At 41.8% G+C, this 25,008-nt stretch overlaps 1 protein-coding gene across 5 annotated transcripts in view; it reads right to left on the minus strand.

The window, feature by feature from the left end:
- Window positions 1–25,008, minus strand: part of PLXNB2 (plexin B2) — a 350,959-nt gene that overhangs the window by 108,989 nt on the left and 216,962 nt on the right. For all 5 annotated transcript variants that reach the window (XM_090042147.1, XM_090042148.1, XM_090042149.1 and 2 more), the window contains exon 4: window positions 3,521–4,613. In XM_090042147.1, the coding sequence (XP_089898273.1) occupies window positions 3,521–4,600 (1,080 nt within the window). In that variant the 5' untranslated portion in view covers window positions 4,601–4,613. The remainder of the gene's footprint in view (window positions 1–3,520; window positions 4,614–25,008) is intronic.

The following is a 25,008-nucleotide window of genomic DNA, read 5'->3' on the forward strand; positions in this document are numbered from 1 at the left end:
CTCCCTTTCCCTTCCTGTTCAAAGGCTTACTCGCTTCCTGGGCCCTTCGCTACCTCCCTTTCCCCATTGTCCTGGGGTGGAGAAGAACCACAGCTGGGGCTAGGCTGAGCTGGGGATGTGAACAGTGACAGCAGGGATGCCCAGGGGCTCCCTTCCCTGCCCTGTGGGGAGGAACTACTCTCCCGTCAGATTGCTGCTGCTGTCCCCTCCTCAGTTGAGCCAAGTCCCCACTCTGCCCAGATGGTTCTGGAGCCTCCCCGCCCTCAAGCAATGTAGAAAACAACAGTGGCAGGCAGGAGAGTTTTGGGAGGGGGGGAAGGTGTGCCTCAGAGCAGGAAGGGGGGTGGGATTTTTCACTTGCTTTAGGAACTTAAAGTGTGCCTGCAATGGTGGAGGTGGAGGAGGCTTGAGGAAGTAGGGGGTGCAACCACCCCTGATTGCTGCTCCTGCACCCCTTTCAGAAATCCTGGATCCACCCCAGGTATTAGTTTGACTATAAAAAAAAAGCTATCTTAATATACTTTATAAAGATTAATCAATCCAAAAACTTTTACTTTTACAACTAGATAGGAAACAGACCATTTCAACTACACAGGCTAGGGACAGAAGTTACACATAAAACGGATTAGCTCATCAGAAACTGGTCTAAATCTGTAACAGAAGTTTAGTGCACATAAACCAGTTTCAAAATGGCTGTAACTGGTTTAAAATAAATCAGATTGAATGTAGTATGACTTGCACTGGTTTAACCCAAGTCAGTTATGACGCTTCTCTCCCAGACCCCTTCCTGGTTCAAGTTAAATAACAGTCCCCCAGCATCTCAGCATGCTTTCTACCTCTGTGCTGTGCTGTCTGCTTCAGAGAGCAGGGCTGTATTTGTATTTTATTTTTTGTGATGAACAATGCAAGCAATAGATTTTTTTGGCTTCCCGGAATGCTGCAAAGGCAACATGCTAAATCACAAAAAAAGAGGAAATGGAGGGTGGAAATATTCTAAGTGGCTAAAACAAGGCTCTCTTAAACAGATGTGTTGACAGGCCAAAGAAAAGGAGTGGAAATTTATTAGGCCAGAGATCAAATGATCAAGGCTTAGGCATAAGAAATATGCAGATCTTTTGCTTGGAAATTAAGTCCAGAAAACAACATTAAACTCACGAGCATTTAAAACCTAGTCTGAAGATTTTAACCCCCCTTAAAAAATAATTAGGAACTGTAGAGATCATCTGCAGCCTGACCTCCAGTGTAAAACAGGTGATACAAATTCACCCAATCATTTAGACACCAGAGGGAAATTTTCCTTCTTGCATAAAAGAATTTTGAACACAACAGCTTGTGATTGAATTGTTTTGAAGACCATCATCCTGTCTCAGTTAAGAGCTAAAAGGGAGGCATACACCCATTGGAAGGGAGGGGCCATCACCAGGGAGGATTATACTGCGGTTGCTCGAGGATGCAGGGGGGCAGTCAGGAAGGCCAAGGCAGAGATGGAACTGGGACTAGCTTCCCAGATCAAGGACAACAACAAGTCCTTTTTAAATACACAGGGGGCAAAAAGAAGGTACCGGGTATTGTGGGGCCCCTGCAAGACATGCTAGGAAATTTGGTCGTCACACCAGATGACAAAGCTAATATATTTAACGATTTCTTTGCCTCCATTTTCCTGAGCAGGGGCCAGAACAGCCACCCCCCTCTGAGCTCCCCTTAAACCCTAGGGGAGGCGCACCTAAGCCAAGGGTTAGTGAGGAACTAGTCAGGAAACTTCTGGAGGGACTGGATGTATTCAAATCAGCTGGTCCGGATGATTTCTACCCCAGAGTGCTGACGGAATTAGCTGAGCTTATTGTGGGACCCCTGGCATGGCTTTATGAGCACTTGTGGTGCTCTGGTGTGGTGCCAGAGGACTGGAAGAGGGCCAGTGTGGTTCCCATCTTCAAAAAGGGGAGGACGAGGACCTGGGAAACCACAGGCCAGTTGGTCTTACCTCGATCCTGGGTAAGCTTTTTGAGAGAATTATTCTGGCACATGTCCACGAGGGGCCAGCGGGGGAGATTATGCTTAGGGGCAACCAACATGGGTTCATTAGAGGCAGGTCGTGTCAGACCAACCTGGTGGCCTTCTATGATCAGATCACCAAATCCTTAAATGCAGGGGTAGCAGCGGACCTAGTCTTTCTGGACTTTCAGAAGGCCTTCAACACTGTCTCTCACCCTGTTCTCATTAAGAAACTGGGGGACTGTGGTGCCAACATCTACACAGTCAAATGGGTTGCCAACTGGCTGGAGGGCCACACCCAGAGAGTGGTAGTGGATGGGCCATTTTTGACCTGGAGGGATATGGGCAGTGGGGTTCCGCAGGGCTCAGTCCTCAGGCCCGCACTGTTCAACATCTTCATCAGTGACTTGGACGAGGGGGTAAAAAGCACCCTGTTCAAATTTGCTGATGACACTGAGATGTGGGGGGATGTGGGCACGCTAGAAGGAAGAAATAGGCTGCAATCAGACCTACACAGGTTACAGGGGTGGGCGGATGAGAACAGGATGGGATTCAACACCAACAAGTGCAAGATGATGCACCTGGGGAGGAAGAACCAGCACCATACCTACAGGTTGGGGAACTCCCTTCTTGTCAGTACAGAGGCAGAAAAGGATCTTGGAGTCATCGTTGACTTCAAGATGAACATGGGCCGGCAGTGTGGTGATGCAGTCAGGAAGGCCAACTGCACCTTGTCATGCATCCACAGATGTATCTCAAGCAGGTCCAAGGAGGTGATCCTCCCTCTCTATGTGGCACTGGTCAGGCTGCAGTTGGAGTACTGCGTCCAGTTCTGGGTGCTGCACTTCAAGAGGGATGTGGACAACACAGAGAGGGTCCAGAGGAGGGCCAGTCGCATTCTCAAGGGGCAGCAGGGCAGGCCCCATGAGGAGAGGCTAAGGGACCTGAACCTGTTCAGCCTCCACAATCTACAGGCCTGTTACAAACTAGTCAGAGGGGACCAGCAGGCACTGGGGGAGTCCCTGTTCCCCCAAGCACTACCAGGACTGACTAGGAATAACGGACACAAGCTGGCAGAGGGTAGATTTAGGCTAGATATCAGGAGGCGCTACTTCACGGTCAGGGCGGCTAAGATCTGGAACCAAATTCCAAGCAAAGTGGTGCTGGCTCCCACCCTGGGGGGTCTTTAAGAGGAGGCTTGACAATCACCTTGCTGGGGGTGTTTGACCCCAGTACTCTTTCCTGCCATGGCAGGGGGTCAGACTTGATGATCTGCTCAGGTCCCTTCCGACCCTACCAACTATGAAACTATGAAGAGAATCCAAGTGATGATGAGTTTATCACAGTAACTGGATTTGCAGCAAGGGAAAATTAACCTTACTGTATAAAAAAGGAGAAAAACCCCAAAACCTTAATTGCATTTCTAATTTGACAATATCTTATCAGCATCCAGTCATCTGATTCCATGTATCAATAGACTGAACAGAAAATTCTGAACATGGATTCTACATTTAAAGTTTCACAATACCTGTTGAGCTTCATTACACTGAATGGTCTCTGATCCAAAGGCTTTGTAAAATGTTTTTTCCCCCTTTGTATAGCAATTCTCCCTATTTTCTTCCATCTTTGCATTGATCTGCCTCAAGGAAAACACACACATGGCAGATCGTAGAGAGCCATTATCTTTGTTGACTTTGCTGAAGAGAGCAAGAAGCACTTTATCATCCTCTTCCAGATGAACTATGGTCTCTGGTAGGTCTTTTCCTGGGGTTGTAACAAAGACTGAATGACAGTGGTCATAAGCACCATCATCATCCTTACAACCCAACACCATTTCAAAATAGGAATAATAGTGGTCATCATTTTTGCACAGGCGTGCAATCAGTGTTCGGTTACTAGGAGGCTGTTTCTCTTGCTGATTATAAATAAAATAAACATAATCACTGTCTTCAAAGACTGTCACAAACTGCTGCATGTTTGAGGAGTGATACACTGACTTAATGGCTGTAGAGTCTGTATACGTTTCAAAAATGTCTTTCCCATCTCCGTCATAGAGCTGCCGAGTGCTAATTATAATGCCATTATCATTGGGTCCATTCCCTTTCCCGACAAACAGCACTCGCTGGCCATTTCTCAGGGATGTAATTAGGCCAACAGTTGAGATACTTTCATCATTGCTTGCCACAAAGGACTTTTCCCCACTGCTATCAACGTAGTAGGTAATATTTGAAATCTTCTCCAGTTCTCTGATATCACAAATTCCCTTAAAAAGACTCCCACACACAATAATTTTTTTCTCTTGCTTGTCCAACAAAAGTAACTTGTTGAAATTGGGAGTCAAAGTTGCTTCATTGCACTGGTTTTCATCAATAGGAGGTGTACACTTTTTGTTATCTTTTTTTGGACCTGTTTTTTCACACAGCTGTTCATTCAAATCATTTTGAAGCTGATGCAAGGCATTTACTGCTCCTACGTAGACTGTCCCAGTATCATAGTTCACTGTGAGATGGTTCAACTCCATGGAACTTTGAAAGCATTCCTCAAGTCTGAATCCAAAGGTGACACAAAAACAGCTCAAAATGCAAAGTGTCCAAATCCATACAGCCATTTCTGTGTAGTGCCTAAATGAGAGAGACAGAAAAGCAAAATAAAAAGGTTTGTGCTTTTTCCAGTTAGTATTTCACAGTTTTGCCATTGAAATACCATATGACTCTTAACTACTATATTTCACTTCAAATGCTGGTATGTGTCACAGGTTTAACACACTGTTTATTTAAATAAAAGATAACAACTGAAAAGTTTATAATTAATCTCAATTACATAAATGGCTTTCAGATTTTTCTTGAAGCTTCTGCTATATGAATTTTTGGAAGCTAACTGCATTTGAAGAGACCAAATGCTTCTCTGAAATTAAATTAAAAGTCCTCTGAGACCTTAACTACGGTCTGGGCTTTTTTTTTTTTTTTTTTTTTTTACATCTATACTCCGACCGGCTTCCCAAGCACAGATATTCTGCAGGACTGTTGCAGTTGTGTTATGAGACTAGGGAAAGAAATGCTAGCATGCCTGGACATATGGGTATAAGAAAAAAATTATATTTACACAGGAACCAGGCAACCAGTTTATTGAGTACTTCTATTTAGAAATGTAATCATATGACACTCTGGTGCCAGCCCAGTGGGGAAAGGATCTGTGGAGGAGAGGATTAAAAAACCACATAAGAAATCTCAAGTTAAATCTGGAACTATGAAAAACAACAGGGCTCCGAAAAGAAAAACAATTTAAAGCAAAAAGTAACCTAGCAAAGGACTGCCTTCTGGGAGGGTACAAATAGCACAAGGTGCCAAATGACAGCAAGGGCCTGAAAACAGAACTATAGCCTTGAGCCAGAACAGAAGTTAAAGCTGACAGCGATGTGAACTCTGGTGAGAAGGAGAAAGGAATTGCCTGTATCACCATTTGCACAAGATAGCAGAAGCCAAGAAGCGCAATCTAGTCTGTAAAAAAGGTTTTGCAATGCAGGGGAAGAACTCTCCTTACTAGAGTGAACTGTCTGTCATGACTTTCCAACAATTCAATAGTTTTCACAAACTGTGTATTTTCATAATTTGAGGCTTATACTGGTAGTGTCTACTATGCCAAAATTGTCATTTACCCCCTTTTACTAATTTAGTTCAAAGTAATAGGAAAAAAAAAGACAGAGAAAAGGTTAATCTCAAACTTATTTTCTCAGCTTCTCACAATGAGTCAAACCAAGCTTTTAGCTGTAAATGAGCCCAAAGAAAAGGCAGCATACCACCACCAATATCAGCCTGAATCTTAGAGCACAGACAGAAGTAACATTTTTGCCCAATCTGGCCACAGAAAGCAGTCTATAGTGGTGACCAAACACAAATGCACAGCTGCAGACCACTTCAAAAATGGTCCACTGGGCAAAAATCTGAACGCTCGTTGCGTGATTGCATGAGGGTTCAAGTGAAGACATTTCAAAACATAGTGTCATCTGTAACTTGTGTCTGCCTGCCTGCCAGCCTCTGAGGTGCTTTCAGAATCAGAGGGGAGAAAAGAAGCAGAAGGAGTTTTGTCTGAGGGTTTTTCAGCCTATGCTGGAGGGTGGGGTGGGTATACTGGAGATCCCCTCCACCTTCTCCTCGCCCCCTGATGTCGGGGGGGGGGGGGCGCCTCCAATTCACCCAACCCCGCCCTTCAGCACTGGCTGGGGAACCCCTAGAACAAGCTGCCTCTACTGGCTTTTCCCCTTCCCATTCTGAAAACAGCAAGAGCTGGCAGAAAGGAGAGGCCATTGCTAGGGGAATTCAGCTGCAAGCTCACAGCCAGCAGCTCAATTCCCCTCCCCTGGAACCAAGAGTGAAATTCTGTTTGGTCAATTAATTGCAGTTAACACATATGATGAGCGTGTTAACTGGTTTTTGCATTAAGTTTCTGTTCCTGTTAAAAGCGCATGTGCCCAGGCTCCACTCCACCTCCATCACTGCTGCCTCTGGGCCGCCCAGCAGAGTGGTGGTGGCAGTGCAGAAGAGCCACAAGGTAGCCTGGGTGTGGGCTCTGAGCAGCTGCAGCAGGGGAGGGGGGTTCAAGCATGAGCACAGACACACATGAGCATCTGCATTTAAGAGAAGCTTCTAGTTAAATTAACTGGAACTATGTGCATGCTTCGTAAGCTTTTTTTTCCTCCTCCAAATGGGTTAGATTATCTTAGACATCCACGTAGGATAATATTTCCTGCTTCATTATGTCTGTTGGCTTCACTTTCTCCCTTCAAAGCAAACTCTAAACAAAAATAAAATGTGTCATGGAAAAGATCCAAATCTAAGTCCTCGTGCTATATTATTTATGTTAGATCTCCAGACTATTACACATGGATAGTTCCTGTTTATGCTCTAAGCAAGACAGAAAATTATGGAGAAAGAGAATATTAGGCCCATTTTACAGACAAGGAATGGAGATGCAAAGAGAATAAAAGGGTAAATTCTGCAGCACATTTTTGAAATACAACTAAATACATTTCCATGGGATTATTCACATGCCGAAAAGTTAGGCACATGCCTAGATTCTTTGATGAATCAAGGTGAATAAAGGCCCTGGACACTCCAAATGTTTGTCTTCCCTGGTGCACACTCTTGTGTGTGTAGTGAACACCACCAGCAGCTCACACCACCAACACACAGGTCAGAGGGACTGCAGAGTTCTCAGCACTGTTTTTCCATACTCAAATTCCAGCTTGCTAGTTCTCCTTTTCTCTCTGTCTCTCTCTCTCCACACAACATTAACAAAATAATCTTTTTACCCAGTTTGTCAGGATTAACTGAACTGCAAAATCAGTCTTGTTTTAACAAATCTCCAACCTATCCCACATACACCCCCTGAAGGAACTACTGTTACTCACTTAAATTTCAATTGAAGTTCATTTCTCTTATATGAGGAAAAAACAGCAACTCATTTACAACTGTGTCTTAGAAGGATGGCAGCAAAAATTATAGAATAAAAACATTCACAAAAGCATTTTACATATTCTGTAGAAAGGCCCAAGTTAAAAACAATAGGGTGAATATTCAGCTCCACCAAAACTGTGCAACTGACATCAGTGTTTTAGAGATTAAGGCAGTGCCAGGTTAACAGACAAACTGTTTAAAAGACAAGGTAATTGAATCGGAACTATCTTGCTGCTACTTACAAAGCAACATATGGCACTCCAGAAGTTACATGTAGAAAGGGCACAGTGCTTGGGAAACTCCTTTCATACAATGGCAACAATTGTTAGGATGAAGCTGTATTTAAAGTGACAAGGCTAACAGCCACCTCTCTCACTGGATCAGTTTTAATCATTTAAGTATATAATTATATGCTTTATTAAACCAGACCAATAACCTGCAAGTACCAGTCAAGTCCTCAAAAGACGCATTGAAAATTAGAACTTCTATACTCAGACACTGACATTCAGCTTCCCCTAATGCTTCTCTTGTAAAGAACCTGAAGAACATGTCTAGCAGCATTAATACAGAAATATCTGCAGGCTGTCTGCTATTTTTCCTCTCAGCCTGCCCAATTCTTTCCTGTAACTCTCTGCATGAGGCTCAGTCTCCTTACTCCTCTTAAAACATTTAAGTCCTACCACTTCTCCTCTCTTCAGAGAAGAAAAATCCCAGCATGTTATCAGCAGCAAGTTTGTGTTGTAAAATGTTTTGCTAAAATACACACCACACAAGGCTGAAACCAGACAAAATGTATTCAACTTGAATTTTGGATTTGAGAGGAAAAAACCTCTTGCCAGATTTGCAAATGTGGGCTTCCCTGGTTTGGGGGTAAACCATGTAAGGACATAAAGCAAACTGGAAGTTTTGGGTGAATTTAATTTTGAGTTACTGTTTCATGAATTACACTCCATGAAAACCTGGAAGAATGCAAGTTAAATTTCAGGAGTGAGAAGAGAAAGGGGAAATAAAGTCTCTCTTATCTCTCATACTGAAGGATAATCAATCATTTTACTCACAAAGTTACAAAGATTTGAAACAAAATTTGGTACACTTTTGTTTTAAAGAACTTTATTTCCTCACAACATGCATCTTCCCCCTGGATAAAAAAATAGACAAATAATTGGGTTACGTGTCTTAAGCAGGAAAGCTGATTTTTTCTTTTCCAGAAAAAAAAAGTCCTGGACACACTGTGCATGCCATGCAGCTGCCAGGATAGCTGCTGCTTCTCTCTGGTCTCAACAAGCAGAAAAGATGGAGTCTTATGTTAACCATCTTATAGCTGTAGATATTGGCTGAGGACTGCTGCTTGTGACATAAATAGCAAGTTGCTGTTAATATCTTAATCAGGTTTGTGGAAACAACACTTAATTTACAGGAACTTATATGAAGAATTATTTACAGCGAAGAAACAACAGTCTTGCTATTGCCCTTGAGAAGGTCTGGGGCCAGCCTGATGTGACAATGTCTCAGTGTCCAGGATATGTGGCATCCCAGGAGACAGTCTGGGTGAGGCAGCAGGAACTACTCCACCAGGAAGTTCCTTCTCCTGGGATGCCACGCTTCCTGAATACTCTACGCTCCCAGTAGGAGTTATTCCACATCATGTAGTCAGACATCACTCTAGAAAAAATAATTTTTTCTACATTTTGCTTTCCAAAAAAAGGGTACGTTTTACTTGTCGGCAGGTTACATATGAAAAAATCTGGCATTTGCATCAGATGCACACCTAAGGCTATAAACAGTCGTTTACACTGAAGGGATGCGAGTCTTTCAGCATTCTAAATTTTCAGTCTTAATAATTTGTGTACCTCACTCATTTCATCCATAGCGGAAAAAGAATGTATTTTGAGCCGCAATGATTCCAACTCAACACTTTCCCCCTAGACTTTTACGTGGGAGACTGGTTTCAGAATCTGATCTGCTTGTCACAATTAGTCTCAATCTTTCTAGCAAGCTGAACCAGAAGTTCAGATCCCACTCTTGTAATATTTAAAATTCTGGAGTATATTTCTAAGCTCATGACAGGGATGAGCGGGAGGGATGGGGGGTGGTGGCACAAGCGTACTGATAATATTCAAGAAATGTTCATCCATAATTTTTATGGCCATCAAATGGTTTATTTCATATTTTCTTCTGGATTTTTTATTTAAATAAATTACTCCCTCACAATGATGCTCTCTTTAAAGAAGACCTAAGGCAGTAATGCTGGCTGTTACGAAAGTGAGTTTAATTTAGCTAAGTCTCCCAGGAAAGTGAGCTTAATTTAGCCAAGTCTCCCATGAAGACCACCAACTACACCATGCGTTCTGAGTCATCCTACTGGTTGGCTAACCTAGGGACCTCGAGAAGGTTAAGGCACAAGTTTGGAAACAGTAAAATAAGATGAAGGCTTGGACAAGGCCACCCACAATGATTTTATGGATTTCTTTTTGGGCTCCTACCTCAAAAATCCTCCAGGCTCAGATGGTGTACGTACTTCCTAGAAGGTCAGAAGAAGGGCTTTTAGGGCACTAACACTAGTCATGTTACCAACTGGAATATAATGGCCTGGTTTCTGGATTAAAAACATGACTGCATTGTAACAAAGCAAATCAAACCACCATATTTCTAAGCTGTCAATTCATACATACATAAATGAATAAAAATACTACTTTTACAACAAGGTATGTGATTTTACCCAGCTCTCCATATGTCTGGCAAAACTTCTGCAAAGCAGACTCATCTACAAATAGATCAGCAAATTCTAATGCTGTGCCCATTACCACTCACAGGCTCTTCCCATGAGATAATCTTTTTCTGTCTCAAAACAAAGTAATTAATGTTTTCTTAAAACTGTCATCCAGATACTAGTCAGAAGCAGTGCAGTATCAGTGCATTCAACAAAAAGGTTCAATTCTTACTGTTGAAGATAGCAGGGTTCTGTATAAGCAGAAAGGTCTGGATGAGTGGAGGAAGCAGTTTACAGGATCAGAGACCACGTGAACAGAGCATTAACTTAATGGTAAAGTTATGGATTTTAGGGTAGAAACTGTCACATATCAAAATCAAATCCAACCAAGTGCACCTAAATTCTGGAGCATTTAATATTCTGATACAGATCCAAAATTTGATTCAGACCAAAGGAGGAAGTGAGAGGTGAAGGGGGTGCATTTTATTTTTATATACTAAAAATCATTTAAAGGAGGATTAGCTATAGTTAATGAGACCTAAAAACATGTCCTTAAATATTTTGCAATCCACTAAAGAAATTCTAATAACGTGCTGTCTTTGCAGTATCAGCAGGTAAATAGGAAAGGACAGCATTTTAGGGACTTATAAAAATTCTCAGAACTATACAGCACAGAACTCAACTCTAATGAATTCCCTAGTTTATTATGCTCAGATCAGAGGGGTGTTTGGATTCTTAAAAACATTTCAATCTTTTTTTCCCTGTGAATCATAATCCAAAACATTTTTTGCAATGGTTTAAAAGACAGTCAAAACAACTCCATAAATAAGAACATCTCTCCAAGGATTCACAGTGCCAAGTACACCTAATGACAGATGAGAAAAAAGCTGAAGCACTCGATGCCTTTTTTTTACCTTAGTCTTCACAGGCAAGGTCAGCTCCCAGCCTGCTGTACAAGGTAGCACTGTTTGGGGAGAAGGTGAACAACCCTCAGTGGTGAAAGAACAGGTTAGGGACAATTTAGAAATGTGGAATGGGTACAAGTGCATGGGGCCAGATGCAATGCATTTGAGGATGCTGAGGGAGTTGGCTGATGCAACTGCAGAGCTGCTGGCCACTATCTTTGAAAATTCATGGTGACTGGGAGAGGTCACAAATAATTGCAAAAGGGCAAATACAGTGCCCATCTTTAAAGGAAGGAGGAGGATCTAGGGAACTACAGACCAGTTAGCCTCACCTTAGTTCCCAGAAAAATCACGGGGCAGATCCTCAAAGAATCCGTGTCTAAGCACTTGGAAGAGGAAAAAGTGACCAGGAACAGTCAGCACGGATTCACCAAGAGCAAGCCATGCCTGACCAACCTGATTAGCTTCTCTGATAAGATAACTGACACTGGATGTGGGGAAAGCGGTGGATGCAATATACCTTGACGTTAGCAAGGCTTTTGATACCATCTCCCACAGCTTTTTTGCTGTAGACCAGTGCAGGAAATATGAGTTGGATGAATGGACTATAAGGTGGATAGAAAGCTCGCTGGACTGTCGGGCTCAACAGGTAGTAATCAACAGCTCAATGTCTAGTTGGCAGCTGCTATCAAGTGGAGTGCCCCAGGGGTCAGTCCTGGGACTGGTTTTGTTCCATATAGTTTTCACAGACATTAGAGCTGGAAGGGACCTTGGAAGATCTTTGAGTCCAGCCCCCTGCCCCAGGGGCAGGAAGTCATAGGATCCCAGCAAGATAAACACCCAAATTTCTATTGAAGGCATTCAAAGTGGTGCTTGAACCACCTCCGGTGGCAGTCTATTCCAGACCTTGGGGGCTCAGACAGTAAAGAAGTTCTTCCTTATGTCCAGTGTGGTGGTCGTGCCTAAAATGCCCCCATGTCCCTCATGAACCATCGGTATCCCCGATTTTCCTGCCTGCTACGTCTTGGATATTATTATTATTATATTCTAATTTTTGATGTCACTAGTTGGGAAGGCTATTCTCTTTTTTTTTTTTTTTTCTTTCTTAGGGGTTCACTGGTATTATGGGTAAACTATCTCACTCACTTCTCTGGATATTCGCCTGCACTTGAAGAGATATATATATATACCTACATATCTCTCTTGTGGAAGAAATCAAACTTCGCGTTGTGGTTGAATCAGAACTGACAGAGCCAGCTTTTCTTTATTTAAGGCTATACTGTGATCACAGGGAGAATTCCATACAGCAAGGGGAATCACCCACTTGTCTGTTTCAAAGGATTTCTCAGACTCTCTAAGGTTACAAGCATATTTATACTTAAGACAGAGAAAGAGATAAAAAATACACCTTGGAGAAACAAAACAATAGTAAATTACACAGAAACTTAGAAAGTTTACTTAAACAAACTATCTATGCATAGGGCAAGATATTACGATAATCCAAGGCATGCAGGAATGCGGATTCCTTATCTCAGAACATTTGAATTAAGCAGTATCAGCACGTCCAGTCTTTGTCTGTTTTTCTAGTCAAGTAAGCCAATTACTTCTACACTCTATATAGATATCTCTCTCTCTCTCTCTATATATATATATATCTACACACACACACCCCTATACTCCAACTATTAACTTGGATGAACAGAATCTAGGATTCATAAACAGTCTCTCTTTTATTTTTGGTCCACTTGTTTTTCTTTTCCTGGTGTGTTCTTCTATCTTCCAACCATGCTATACACACTCTTGTTATCTTGATAACCTATGAGTCTACCTTTTATCCTGTGTGTGACCGATGCCCTGAGTTCTCTTGCAGGGCTATCTGTCACCATCACCCAGCCTGGGAGAGTGAGTAAAATCCACTTTTATTTTTTCTTTCTTTTCTAGATCTGCCAGCGGACGATGCGTCCCATGGGGTTTTTCTCATCAAGGATCTGCCCCTTGCCCTCGGAGCTCCGTTCTCTTCCCCGTGTTGCAAGATGCTCTCAGGTCAGTTGTTAGTTCCTCTGGGGTCCTCTTTCCCCCTTCTCTTCTCCTCCAGTCTCCATCTTTTCTCTCATTGAAACTCCCATCTTTTCACCACCCTCTGATCTCAGAGCTTCTAACCTAATAAGGTAATGGCTCTGCAAGCAACATTCTCCAGGTCTCTCCACCACGTCCATGCTCTCTCCTCCACATCCCGCCTGAAACGGTCCTGGAGGAGTTTGTGACTGGGAGCATGCGGCCAGCCATTTCCCTGGAGAACTCCTGGTCAAGCTCTTGATCCTGGGTGGGAAGTCTGTATTAGACTCCCACCACTGTGTCCCCTATGCCATGTTCCCCACAGATTTTAAACCAGAGGGTCTCCAGTCATCCACCCTGGATTCCAATGTTGGCTTGCAGGGACGTGTAACTCTCCTTGACATAGACAGCTACACCCCTGCTCCTTTTGTCCACTCGATCTCTCCTGTACAGAGTATACCTGTATACCTGTGGCCCAGTCATGGGTGGAGTCCCACCAGGTCTCTTCATGGATGGAGTCCCACCACATCTTCACTAAATCTGGAAGATAGGATGGATTGCATCCTCAGCAAGTTTGAGGATGACACCAAGCTGTGGGATGTAGTAGATACACTGGAGGGTTGGGAAAGGATTCAGACCTAGGCAAATTGGAGGATTGGTCCAAAAGATCTCTCATGAGGTTCAACAAGGACAAGTGCAAAGTCCTGCACTTCGGAGGGAAGAATCCCATGCACCAATACAGGCTTGAGACCAACTAGCTAAGCAGCAGTTCTGTAGAAGAGGACCTGGGGGTTACAGTGGACAAACTGGTTACGAGTCTGTAGTGTACCCTTGTTGCCAAGAAGGTTAATAGCATACTGGGCTGCATTAGTAGGAACATTGAAAGCAGATCAAGGTAAGCAATTATTTCCTTCTATTTTGCATTGGTGAGGCCACAACTGGAGTATTGTGTCCAGCTTTGGGCCCTCCAGTATAGAAATGATGTGGACAAGTTAGAGAGAGTCCAGCAGAGGGCATTGAAAATGGTGAAGGGGCTGGGGCATATGACTTCTGAGGAGAGTCCGTGGGAACTGGGTTTATTTAGTCAGCAGAAGAGAAGACCAAGGAGGGATTTGATAGCGGCCTTCAAATACCTGAAAGGTGGTTCTAAAGAGTATGGAGCTGGATTATTCTCAGTGGTGGCAAGTGACAGAAAAAGGAACAATGGTCTCAAGTTGCAGCAAGGGAGGTTTAGGTTGAATATTAGGAAAAACCTTCTCACCAGAAAGGTGGTGAAAGCACTGGAACAGGTTACCTGGAGAGGTTGTGGAATCTCCGTTCTTTGAAGCTTTTAAGGCCTGATTCAACAAAGCCCTGGCTGGAATGATCTAGTTCAGGATGGTCCTGCTTTGAGCAGGGGGTTGGACTAGATGACTTCCTAAGGTCTCTTCCAAACCTAATTTTCTATGATTCTCCTTTTAAATAATCATACTCCCAATACCACTCACATGCGTTTATTCCAGAAAATGAACATGGGATAGGGATAGGTGTAAATTCTGCTTAGATTACTGCCTTTTTGGGGTTTGATCTCTAGCTTCAATAAAGCCCTCTATTAACAGTCATTCACCCCTTTGTACACAAGACAAGCAGACTTGTCTTAGTTACAACCCTTTCCAGTTTTTCAGGATGCAGTTGACTGAAAAACAAGGTGGTCATATGGTTTAAGTTTCATACTATAAGCTGCTGACTCAGCATGAATTAGAAAACAGAATTGCCCTAAGGCCCAGTCCTTTGATTCATTAAGACCACCTGATTTTTCTCCTTTCCTTCCTTGATTTTTTTTCATTTGTAAAACATTTTTGAAGGGGAGTACAAAGAATAGACAGATGAAGCCAAATCCTCAGGTTTCCTAACCCTGGGAAGAGTCAAGCCCAAACTGGCCCCCAACAGTTTCAGGGATACATTGCTTTGACTAATGGTTCTGTCCATCTGCTATGATGCAGAGAATTGTAAGATACTCTGGTCACAACCTTTCCCTTTCTTTCCAGGTGAAGAGATCAGAACTAATGGTATGAAGAGGTGTTCATTTCTAGTGGTGGAAATATCTGAGAAATTTTCACCACTAGACATGCATCTGGGAGAGGAGGCAGTACAGCTACCTCCCTCCCCTGCTCTCCCAGTCTGGGGAAGGCATAAGGAGCAGCAGCTTCTCCACTCTTTCTGGTCCCAAGGGAAAGTGGGGTGGCGGGGGGAACAGGGAGGGAAGTGGAAGGCAAAGAATGGAGCAGCAGGGAAAGTTACCCCCATCTGGGGAAGAATTGTCCTGCTGCTCCCTCCCCCCTGGGTCTTCAGGAGCAGAGCAGAGGGAGCGAGGCAAAGCCTTCCACCTACTCCCAAGAAATAATTAAGAAGAGTTGAGGAAATTCCCCTGCCTCTTCCCCCACTTCTCCTTGGTCTGGGGAAAGCACAGGAACTGTGGCTCGATCACTCCTGATCATGGAGGAGCTGAGCAACCAGCAGCATACAGGTATTCATTCTTGTAAGAAAAGCTCTCTTGCAGAGGAGATCTTCCAGATAAGGTCTTTCTCCCAGAAGGAGCATATTTTCGCTGGGAGAAAATGAATGAATATTTGCACGCTCCTAGTTTCTACTGGGAGAGTGGCGAGTCCCTTGTAGGAAGTCACACCTGGACATGGCCTAACAGGTATACAACCACAGTTGCTCGCACTTGTGCAAATCAGAGTATTCCTCTACATGGCAAAGGCAGGGGAAGGGAAAGGGGAGAGGAAAGATGAATCTATGAGAAGGATCTTCCAAACCCTCTTAGACAAGAAGCCAGAAAAGAAGCTGAGGTCAGCCCATGGGTAAAGGAAGCACCACAAATTTAGAATGACTTGAGTTGCTCTGCTCCTCCCTTTGCTAATAAGGGTATAACTGCCAAAGAAAAAGAATGCATTTATACTGATAGTAAAAAGAACTCTTGTGTCACCAGTCTCATGCTGTAACAATGAATTGCTTGTTTTCAATGCTAAGGTCATCTTCAAGGACTGGTTTCGGACTTCCCCTGGAGGAAACAAGTAAGGCAGCAGAACTCTTCATAACGCAAGTGAATCTGAGCCTGATTACACAGAATGGAACATAAACTTCATAGCTTCACTTCCCCCCAAAAAATCAAAGGACAAAATTTCTCGCATGTGTTAAGATTTATTTTACTTTGCACTTCTGCAAATCAGAGACTCCACTTAATCTCTCCTTCATTCTGTTAAACAGCAACAGCAAACTACTCTGATCTTAAACTCTGGGCAGGTAAAGTTTTCTATATTATTTGTCCTACTTGGGCAGCAGCTACAAGTGAATACTCTGTGCCGCTTTAGGCCTTACGCATGTGTGAACAGTCAGAAATTGCCTCACTCTGGTATAGCTGTGCAGAATGCCATGCAGTTTTCAGGATAAATAGTATTTTGGCATCAGCTGGAGCCCTAATTCCATTAACTTAAAATAATATAAGGCTTAGCAGAACAATTGTGTGTAAGCTTCAATGATAGGGCTGCACATATTTATCCATTCAACTCAACATAGCATTAATAGAGCGGAATAGTTTATTAAGCCTCATACACTGCAATCATTTTCCTTATTATTTCTCTTGTTTGTCTGTGATTTTCTGTCTCAGTGTATTTCACTAGTCTTCTGGTTCTCATTATTTTGTTTTCCCCTTTGGGTTTAACAGGGTCTTGCATTTTTCATTTTAATGGAGTTCTTTGGCTGACCTGGGAAATTTCTAGAAGTGGGACAGAAATTATACCTAGGTCCTGAAGCTGTGAACTAAGAGTATCACAACACATTGCACTTTGGCAATTGATAATGCAAGCTCTGAAAGAGATGGGAGGAGTGTGTGTGTGGGGGGGGAGGGGGAGGGAAAATCTCTGGATGAAAAGCTGTTGAATGTTCAGAGCCAAGGCACACATAGTTGAGGAATGGGGAATTTTCCTGGCTTCTGCCTCTAGAGATAAATTGCAGGGTTTTGTCTGGTCTGTCCCACATTAAGTCTTTTTAACTTTCATTTGGGTTTTGTATGTCTGCAGTTTTGTTACTAATTTTGTTTCCTTTATAGCTCACTGTTGTTGTTTTTTCAAATGAGTGAATTCTTCATTTTTAAACGGTCGTTTTATTCCACCTTCTTAGACATGTTCCCCTGAACCCCCATCATAATTTTCCAGGGAGCAAACACAGCCTCTGAGATTTTCTCTCCTACTGCTGCTATTATTTCAGCATGGATACACCTAAGAAAAAGCTCTGATGGCCCAGGAGGAGGTAGAGGAGAAAGAACAGGAACCTCAGGTGGTTTTCAACCCCTGACATGGAAGGCACTCGCTCTCTCTGCCTCATTGACTTTCCATCTATTTTCAAATCTTGTCTGAAAACATCTCTTTTCTCCCTTGCCTACACTTTTGTTTCTTCCCCTCTCTCCCTCCCTCTCATTTTTTAAAACTTTGTAATGTATAACCCTGTGCTATTTTTTTTAAATCCTCAGGGAGTTAGGAATGGTTGCTCCAGCTGGGAGGCATGCAGAGGACAATGGCTATCTGGAGAGTAGCAAGGGAACAGGTGTTCCACTTCAGTGGGAAAAGACTGAGCAGCAGGAGTGTGTAGGGGTGGAAGATGGTGTGGTGAGGAGAACAGTAAAGTAGGGGAGGGCAGGATGGGGCTAACCGGTGCAGCGAGAAACACGTGGGCGGTTGAGAGAAGCAGATGAAATGAGGGACACTCATATTAATGAGGCAGAAGCAGAACTGGGGAAATTGGAGCAGCACCAAATTCACTTACTTTTCAAGGGGATATATATCACAGGGAGAGTGCACATAGGATATAGTTAGAACACAAATGATAAAGGATTTGCAAGGCAGAGGTCTTGTAGCAAATCAGAAACACTAAAACGGCATATCAAGTATAAAAAGTTTAAGAGTTAAGTTTTGGGGGATACAACCTGAAAGGAAACAGCTACGTAAAACTAAGTTGCATTTAACTGGGTTTATTTATTTGTTCATCATGACTTTTCCATTTCTGGTGGAGAGAAAAACAGTGAATAGAGCTGCAGTATTTTGACTTGTATTTACCCTTTTGTTTTTAAACACATTAAGAACAAGGAAATGAATGGAATGTTCTTGGACCTCACAGACTGGCAGTAGCTTTTGCTGATCTAATCTGCCTGCGCAGGAGCTACTCCATGTTTCTATTCATTGCATTCCACTCCAGATTTATACAGCCAGTTAACCAGTGACTTGCATGGATATGACAGCAACATCTACCTATGCCCATCTATTTTATGGTCTCTCAGCACTTCCATTATAAAATATTGTTTTATGGATGTATAATATGGTCATAAAATGTGTTTTCCTAGCTTTAAAACTGTCCAACAAGATTTTCTCCCTAGAAACATTTTCTTTTTAAAGGTAGTAAGGCCTGAGAGTTACATGAGTATAACATACCATGCACATAAGTTGCTTTCCTCCCCCTGTTCCTGAACTTAGCTGCACCATTTCTAAGTTTTATGAGGGCTTGGCATTCTTGCACCACATGTACCATATTGCTTGCTCCTTCTCTTGCCTATCTACTTCCGTGCTCTCATTCATGAATCAGATGACCATACCGAGCATGGTGAACTTTGTATTACACAGTAGGTGACATTTATGCCATACAAAGCCTAGACATTGCATACACCCTATTTTGAAGTGTATTACTGAGATTTAAGTGGTGCATAAGCTGTGTGAAAAGGCTCTCTCAAAAAGGGTATGATTTTTGCTTTTCAAGATTTCTGCCAGATGCATATTTCCTCTGTTTCCTCTATTCCATGAAGGGCTTGCAAGGTCAAGTTGAAAAGTCAATAAATAAAATCTGGTCCCAGATTTACCATCTTAATGTTTTAGAGACTCTATATCAAAATACTGCAAACCCCAAGCACTCAAAAACTGCGTATCAGATCCTCAACAGATGCAAACCAACATGGTGTTTTAAACCCAGGAGAATAAACAAAAACATTTGGGGTTCTTTTTATAGGTCTGACATCTTTCAAACCTTCAAGTGACCCTCAATTTCTATAGTCAAACTTTTCTCCCCAGTTATGAGTGCTGGAAATGAACTCTTCTTTTGTAAAATGAAAGCTGAGATGTCCACATAATTGATGACTCCAAAAGTCTACGCTTAAAAAAAAAGAAAGAAAAAGCTTCAGGCTTATGCTGAAGTCACTCCATACAACTGATTGAGAAGATGACGTATAATTACAGAAAGTTGTGAAATCAGTATAAAAGTATCCCACATGAGCTTGAAGGGTCTTAGGTTAAATGCTTCTTTTATGGAACTCACTGTGGCAACTGTCCATCCTCCTGGATCGTGGTGTATGCATAACGGCCACCCAGACCTTTGATGCATATGTCTGGGCAGAAATTTTTGGAGGAGTGGAGGCTGCCCAGACCTTTGTTTGGTACCTCCATGGCTGTAGTTGTATAAGTGTCTAGGAATCAAACCCAAGATCCCTGTGTGGTAGACAAGGATTCTACCAGTGAACCACAGGGGACTCCTGGAACTTGCTGTAGCAGTTAGGACCTCTCACCCTGTATTATACAATGTTTGCCCTCTACATCTGGCATTCTAGGATGCAAGTCACAAGTCTGAATATGCAATTTTTGCTCAATATAGTTAGACATTTTATACAGCAGATAAAACTCCAATTTGAAATACCAGTTTGCTTGAAGTCTAATACAGGATATAATTATCCCAAACATAATCAACATGCATGAAATACTCTCTCTCAGCTGAAAGCAAACAGGCTGAAAACGTACAGTATAGAACTATATTAGGAAGAGAAGTATCTGTCATCTTATAGATGAACAATATACCCAGAAGTATGATTTCACTTTAAATAGCACTTGCATTTCTCTTTTATAGAACTGAACAGGGGTTGGCAACCCCCAGCATGCATGCCAGAGCATGACACATGAAACCATTTTGCTCAGCACACCATAGCTGGCCTGGAGTCTGGCTGAAAATGTAAAATGTATGGTAGTTTGCACTGGGAGTTTCATGACAAGCAGCTGCAATTCATTAAGGTCTTGTCTCTAAACCAGTTTCATATTACCATCTGTATTTACCTGGAACTTATTTAGACAGGGTAATGGGGATAATAGTGCTCATCTTCTTTTGCTAAGTGGATAAAGGATAAATAGACACAATGCCATATGAAAGAATTTTTTATTTTACTGTGATACTTATGAAAACGCTGATTGTGCAACTTCATTTTCCCCGGGTGTGTACACCTTCATGCTTTATAGGGTTCTTAAATTAAGGACTATATTGTTCCTTACTAGCATTCTTCCAGCAGTGTGGTCAGAGACCACAGAAAGGCCTAGAGAACCCAGGACAGTGCTCCCAGCAATACAGGCTAGCGTGTAAGCTCTGTCATCACTCAAGTCTAGGGTTTGGTATTTGACTGGTCAAATAAAGTTTGGTCAATTGATCAGTCAAATATTGTAAAAAAATTGCCGAGAGGCTCAAAGAATACACAGAAATGCACAATTTGTCCATTAAGAAATGTGTCAAAAAACAATAAAAAAAATCATATTTCTGTCAAGAAAACTACAAAATAATTAGGTTTTTTTTTGTAAAACTGCTATAATCTTTGACCTGTCAAAAACGTACAATCAATTGACCAGGCAAATGACAATATCTGACTGGTCAATTGACTGATTTGCCAACCCTACACAAGTTCTCTTCCTTTGCACAGGCCTCTGCTGACACTAAGAGGAAATGATAGTTTTAACTTGCCAATCACACTGTGCTTAGGTCCTGCATACAGGCAGATACAAGGTGATAAAGGCTTTCTCTATACTTTCTTGCATGCTAACCCAAATTAGCCATAATTTCTTGTCAAATGGGGCCTGTAAAGTGATAAACAACGCAAGTCCAGGAAAAAAAAACAGTTTTGCAATTGGGTGAGAGGTGATAGATATTCAGAGGTGGAACAAGGTTATTCACCCTGGGCAAGAACAGTTGCAAGAGTATCTGTGGCAGCTTGGGCAACCATGGTGGCTCCATTGTTGTGCCTCCTCTAAATTGGCACCTAGGGCTTGTGCCCCAGTCACCCACCCATAATTATGCTACTATACATATATACCCCACCAAATAAAAAGTCATTCCAGTTGCCATTGGTGTTTGACCTTGTTATCTGAAAGCACCCTGTATGTGTGCAATAGCATGCAGTCTAATAAGGCAACAATTCTATATAAGCTTGCCACTGACTTCAGAAGGAGGAGGAAAAGCAGGGTCATATTGAACAAGACTATGTTATGTCCCGTTCTATATAACATTCTGCTTTTTGAGCTACAGGTGAGATACCGAGCTGACGGTAAACTGATGCAAGGTGAGACAGCGAGCTGAGTGCAAACTGATGCAATGCTGGCTGCTCTTAGAGATTTTCATCCAGCTTGCATTGGTAACTCTTGCACCTCTAACAAACTGAGTTGTACCAATTTAAACTAAATAGTCTTTTGAAGTGAAACCAGTACAGTTTGTGTTTATGCATCTACACATCTTTAGACTTAAAACCCTCCACAAAGATAGAAAAAGCCATCAAAAAAAGTTTACGTGAAATATGCCAAGGATGGTACAAGAGTAATTAATTGCTTGTTTTGACCTGTATTGAGAGGCTGATCACTCTTTGGGATAAAAAAAATCAAAGGAAAAAAGAACTGTCACCTAACTAAATATGAAAGGGAATAGCCCTAAGAATTTCCTGTCTCACGTACTTATTATTTTACTGAAATAACTGATCCTGTATGCTGAAGAGAGCAACACTGGTGGGACTTAAAGCCCAGGCTTTAATGAAGGTTTCTCTCACAGTGTAGTAATACCATGCATACTCCCATTGCACAGTGCTTTCAGCCAAACTGTCAGTGGTTTAACATTAAGTATGGTGAGTGTACTAACTAAGGAGGTTATCGTTCAAAGGCAAACACCTGGCCACCTTCCCCAAATTCTGCCACTTTGTAAAGTCATGTGATATCAGGGAAAAGGAGAAAGTCAAATCATCCCTGTTTCCATGCTTATAAAACTCATTTATACCCAGGGAAACTCCAAAGCTGAAAAAGCTCAGTCACAGATTTCAACACAAGTCATTGTTAGATCTGAGTACATCAGGAAAAAATTCAACTGGCCAATTAAGTGATTAAACAAACTTTCTTTCTCCTTCTCAAAAATAGCTCTGCTCAGCAGGAATGTTGTTTGCTTATTTCAAAGTGTTCCTTAGCTGGAAAGTTCCCTTTTAAAAATATGTTTTCAGCATAGTATAAATTCAGCGAATAAGCTCTGTAACTGATAAAACTGCAAGTCAACATTCTTTGTTTTAGCTGGTTTTAGATTTAGTGCCATTTCCCTGAAAAATTGTATTCCAAATCTGATGGAGCATGCTGTAGTAATGGGGCCGTTCTGCATAGTAAACAATGGTTAGAAGCATTGTAGGAGGCACACTGGAAGCTTTTATGGAAGAGGCTGAATTTAATATTTTATGAGCATTTGTTTAGATTTGTTTTCAAGTGGCAGTAAGACAGGTACCCAAGGGTTTGGAAGGAGCAATTACCTCCAAGAAAAATACTACCATAGCCTTTAAATCTCGACTACAGCAACAAGTACAGAATTAAAGAAATCTGCGGCAGGTACCTTCTCTTATTTGGGGAAAAATACTCTGAATTTGCACTGTACATCAGCCATCTCTTTCATATGTCCCAATATTTCTAAGTATTGTCATAATAACCATGACAATTTAGATAGTGGTTGTGTTAGTCTGATAATCACCTTTCAAGTCTACTCCTACTATTGCTGTTTGATGTTCCATAGAACTTCAGAATGATTTACACAGAAGTACTATGACATGAAAATAACAACTGCTTCATCCAGTACCTGTATTAGTGGCGTGACGCATCAGCCACTGTATTGGCACCAGCAGCACCAATACCTTTTCGGACATGATCATAGCCAATTTGGATAAGCAGAAGATGATACCAGGGTTGGCATTCAGCCCAACTTCTGAATCTAAGGACAATTCTTGGAAAAAGCTATTGAATTTCATGGAACTGATGACACCTCCAACTCTATCTTCTTCCCTTTACCTCATTCTGAATGTGGCTAATACCTGCCATTGAGTGCAAAAGCTTCCTTCAAAAAGCTTATTGGGAAGACACAGATTTCCTATCTTCTCCTCTTATTCCAGTTTCCTATGTATTATACACAACTATATTTTTTCTATCAAAAGTGGAACAGAATTCCCATTTACACTTCACGTGTCTCCTCTTTACCCCATTCATCTGATTCTACCTCCCTATTTTTGAAGGAAGGATCCAAGGGTCTGTGCTGTTCTACCTTCTCTGCCAAGGCTGATTTTATTTTGAGGAAACAACAGAAGAAAGCCTAAAAATAGGCTATGTTCACAGAATAAGTTACCATGATATGCCAACTACATGTACCACTCAAATCCTACATGGATCTCTTTGCAGTTTGTAAGTGAAGGAGGTTAAGTTGTTAATGGAGAAAAATGAAGTTTGAGAAATCCAGGCTTCTTATTTTTGATAGATGACAACTTTTTATTTTACATATATAATTGCTATACCATCATTTCTCTTTGTTTTATTGTTTATTAAATTATAAGTCAGTTAATAAACAAAATTAATACCATGACTGTATAAATAGAAGATGAATCACTGTACACTATACTACAAAAACGTAGATGTTGATTTTCAGTCTCCACCTGCCTGAAAAGACTACAAAAAGTTAATTTTTTCACAGAACCCCTCCCCCCACCTATTGAAAGGCAAACATTTTCTTCAGCTCCTTGGTTTTTTGGGTGCTTGATATCAGAGTACAGAGTCAGTCCTATCTAGGCCTAAGAGGTTCTGATATGGTTCAGGTACTTTTTACATTGCGATAGTGCCCAGAGATCCCAGCGTGGAGAGTCCATTGTGCAAGTTACTGTAAAAAGCAAGCAAACACAGCTTTCTCCCCTGAGTAGTTTACAGTCTAATCCAATTTGCTTTTCACTGATAAAGAATGTCATATTTATTTTTCTTACTGAAATATTCTTTGGCATGACTCAAACCAAAGTGAAGTTTCCATATTGTTTAATGACATCACAACAAAGCTAAGCAGTTGTCAAATGAAACTATTAATGTTCCAGCTCTTGAGCTGATTTGGGTAAACTGTTTTCCACATCAAGTGCATATTAAAATGGATTTTGTTAGATGGAGGTTCCCTACTCAAACAGTTTTTCCCTTGATTTTTCCCCAAGAAAAGAAAGCAGTTTTGAAACCACTAGATTCTGTCCAATTAAACAGGATACAGAAGAAAGATTATCTTTGAAGGGATTACTAACAGTACAGTGGTTCCTGGTGTCCACATGGGAGTCTAGAAATTGACTGGCTGCATGGAGTTTGACATTTTATACCATTCCAGTATAGAAATGAAGCAGAATTACTGAACAATTATTTTTAAGTATGTGATTGTGGTAGCATAAAAGCTCTGTGAGTAAGACCAGTTTGAGGAGGGGGAAAAATAAAAAAGCTTTCACTAAATTTTTTTAGCACAGCTGGAGACTCAGTCCCTGCTGTTTCCTTATTTCTCATTCTGATTAAAAGTGTTACCTATTGCATTATTCTTTTCAAGGCCTGGATTTTAGAGGCTAAAGCAGCATTAAAAATTACAGGGGGGCAGGGGGGAGGAGCCCGGAAGAATTCTACAGCCTGGCAAAGGAAGAAAAAAACAGCAATTTTCCTGAATGGTTTTTATATAGAATAGGAATTGGTTTTCTATAGCACTGTTCCAGCTCCAACTATATTCAAGCAATGAGTTAGTGCAATGCCTGCACAGGGAAGTA

This window comes from Crocodylus siamensis, chromosome 4 (genome assembly GCF_052110815.1).
Source record: "Crocodylus siamensis isolate JL-2025a chromosome 4, ASM5211081v1, whole genome shotgun sequence".
NCBI lineage: Eukaryota > Metazoa > Chordata > Crocodylia > Crocodylidae > Crocodylus > Crocodylus siamensis.